This window comes from Gavialis gangeticus, unplaced genomic scaffold (assembly GCF_001723915.1).
Source record: "Gavialis gangeticus isolate Ggan-Ray unplaced genomic scaffold, GavGan_comp1, whole genome shotgun sequence".
In the NCBI taxonomy this organism is placed as follows: Eukaryota; Metazoa; Chordata; order Crocodylia; family Gavialidae; genus Gavialis; species Gavialis gangeticus.
The window spans coordinates 29,231,095-29,234,422 of record NW_017728996.1 but is presented as its reverse complement, the minus strand read 5'-3'; the positions used below and the strand labels follow the sequence as shown (position 1 = coordinate 29,234,422).

At 40.4% G+C, this 3,328-nt stretch overlaps 1 protein-coding gene across 2 annotated transcripts in view; it reads left to right on the top strand.

The window, feature by feature from the left end:
• The window catches only part of ARPP19 (cAMP regulated phosphoprotein 19), a 10,110-nt gene extending 6,807 nt beyond the window's left edge, over positions 1-3,303 (top strand). For both annotated transcript variants that reach the window (XM_019504235.1, XM_019504236.1), the window contains exon 3: positions 3,114-3,303. In XM_019504235.1, the coding sequence (XP_019359780.1) occupies positions 3,114-3,284 (171 nt within the window). In that variant the 3' untranslated portion in view covers positions 3,285-3,303. The remainder of the gene's footprint in view (positions 1-3,113) is intronic.
• Positions 3,304-3,328: the final 25 nt, after the last annotated feature.

The window sequence follows — 3,328 nt, the reverse complement described above, 5'->3', positions numbered from 1 at the left end:
CCCCCCCCCACACACCAGACTTACCGGCTGGAGGCAGCTCTCCATGCTGCTGTGCTCCTCACTGTTTGTGCTACATGCATGTGCAGGCCACATATCAACCAAATTATCAGCCTGATATGGCCAATTTCCGATATAGTATATTTTCTTTATATTGGTGCTGATTCCATATTGGACCGCTATATCGGTGCACCTCTACTAGAGGAGTAAGGAAATGCGTCAGCACTTTGTTTGGAATAAAACCAAATGACTTTTTTCAGATTGGGTAAATCACTTTAATTGGTTGTGCTTTCCCTCAGGTTTCAGTATATAAAGGGCTCCGGATTGTTAAAGCCCTTTTATCCTACCCTTGTCATTGCATACACCTCCTGCCCTGTTTGCCAGCTTTGCATTTTTATTGGGAGTGGTACCTGAGGATGACTTTGACCCATCTTTAATCCTGTATCTGACAAATTGCAATGACCCCATTGTATGAACTACTTATGTCTCCCCAAGGGTGTGGCTAGAGTATCCTCTTTTCTTGTTGCTAGCCTAAAGCAACTGCTATGCATTTGAAACCACTTAGGCTTCTCCTGTCTATTGCAATTTTCAGGTGAGGTGTCAAAACCAACCCTTAGACTTCACCACATCACACTTCATCACATTAGAACTTAGTCTAGAACACAGATTGGGTTAATGTAGTGATGCTCAACCTTTTGTCTGGCAGGCTGAATGGGCAGTGCCTGGTCCATCTGCAAGCTGGATCTGGGACCCAGGGTGGTCATGGCAGGACATCATCTGGCTGCGTGAGGTTGGCAGGAGTGGAGGGGTGGTAGCCTGATCCCAACCGACCACATGGAGCTTGGGATTTGGGATTTTGGTGGTGGGGAAAGTTGGCCATATTAATTGCCACTGCTACCCTGCTGCCAAATTTCCCAACCTGAGGGGAGCCCCATGGGCCAGATTACATGCCTACATGGGCCACATTTGGTCCATGGGTTGGAGGTTGTGCATCCCTGGATTAATGTGAGGATGTTTGCATGAAATGCTTAATGAGTAAGTGCCATGTTTGTTGTCTGTCTTTGCACATGACAAGGGTTCTTGAATGGACTCTAGAAAATAAAGGTGTTTAGGTTGTGAAATCTGGGGCAACAAAAATATAGTGAAGGAAAGATGAAAAATTGCTTGAGACACAGTACATAGCAGTGAAACTTGGGTTGGCTGGCCCACCAAACTTAGTAGAATTACAAGTGGTGACTAGAGAGCTACTTTTGATCCTTAAAATAAAGTGTAAATCTGTAGCAGTTTTAGTCGAGACCTCAACATTTGACTCATTTGTGATGAGGTTTATGTTTAAGATTAAGGGAAGAATCTTTGCCTGTATTTTTTGTATTGTTTGAATTAAACAATAAACCTTCCTTCTAATATACCTAGTTAATATTAGTTTTTAGTTGTCTAATTTTTATTGTTACTAAATCTCCTTCAAGTCTGCTTTTAGAAGGGAGCAATGTCAACTTAAATTTGATTTCTGTCTTTGTCAATAATGGATGATATGTCAGGTTGACAGTGCCCATCTAGTAGTATGTTTTATGGTAGGTGTTTCTAAGATTCAGGACCCAACACTTAGCAGCTATATTTTGATCTAATATTTACCCTGAATATATGACCTGAGAGATCTGTTTGAAGATGCTCAGTTCAGTCAGATACTGTGGTTTAGATGTAGGAATTAGCAGATGAAATTTCATAGTCTAGTCTAATCTTCTGCATAATAGCATATAGTCTAATCTCCTGCATAACAGATGATTATAATAGCCCTTTCTGGCCTTCATATCTATGAATAATTTAATGCTTTGAGGGTATTTGATAACAAACAAGGCAGATGGCAATAAAGGGTAATGCTAGTAAAGATGGCAGAAATTGGTAGAAGTGATAACTTGTCTGAATACAACCAGGTATCTAATATCTGCTTAGTAAAACAGCTTTGATTCTAACATGATCTAGGAAGCAGGACATGTTTATGGAAATGAAATGGGTATTGGTTTTCATAATCAGATTTTGGGGAGTGGGGTGTGTGCATGTGCTTTCAACAGGTGTGTTTCAAAAGATGAAACATGCTGTTATGCATTGAGCTGTTACATGAATAGAATTGGCATGTGTTATGTTTCAGCTAAGCTGTATCAATCCAGAGCAGGTTTATTTATGGTTTAACATGCTATATTCATTCTAGGCCTGAGGCTTTGTTTTTAAGTAGCCTTCTAAAAATTTCAGTAGGCTTCTAAAAAATTCAGTACAACTGCTAAGTAATTTGTAATAGTGTATTGCATCAGACTAACAGCAATGAAGGCTGGATTTGATGTTTCTGCACCAGTTCTTCACAAGTACTTGGTTGCTATCTTGCTTCTGAGTCTCTTTGGTTGTTCTCCCCACCAGGCCAAGCCATGCTCCCTTCCCTTGCAGGCTGGCCCTCATCCCACTCTGCACAGCTAGATGGTACCTACTGCACCCACTCCTGGTGCTGCACCAGTACCACCATTCATATCTAGCCCATTGACAGACTTGGCACTTCACATCTGGCCCCCTGGGGAAAAAGGTTGAGCACCACTGCTTTAACCATTTGCAGATCTGGGCTATGAGAATTCATTTCACATGATACACTAAAGCAAGCACTCTATCCTTTAGATGTTAATGTTCAAGGTTGTTTTAATTCTGCAGTTCTGGAGTTCATTAACTGCACTACACTTTGAAGACTGTCAGGTGTGAAGTTCTTGAGAGGTGAAGTTTTGGTCTCTTTACAAATTTGGCAGTATAATAATGCTTACATGCAGTGAAACAGACCTGAGATTGGACATTAACTTTTAGCATTTACTTAATTCAGTGTTTAACTTTCAGTTTATTCCCCAACTCCACACCTCTGGAGTCCTTTGGAGTCCATACCAATACAATTTGTATGCATTAAGTGAGGTAAAAAATTACTTTCTAAACTCTTAATATCCACCTCTTTCCAACAACAGAGCTTTAAGTTTACAACGTAGTTATCAATTTGATGTTTTAAATGGCTTTCACTTACTAAACCAATGTAATTTTATGCATGCATTGAATACATTTTTCAAGCCAACAAAAATATTTTTGTCTTCTAGCAAAAATACTTTGATTCTGGTGACTACAACATGGCAAAAGCAAAGATGAAGAACAAACAATTGCCTACTGCAGCTCCTGACAAGACGGAAGTCACTGGTGACCACATTCCCACTCCACAAGATCTTCCGCAGCGGAAACCATCTCTTGTTGCTAGCAAGCTGGCTGGCTGACTAAAACAGCTGAACTGCATGAATCTTCTCATTCCCTTTATTTC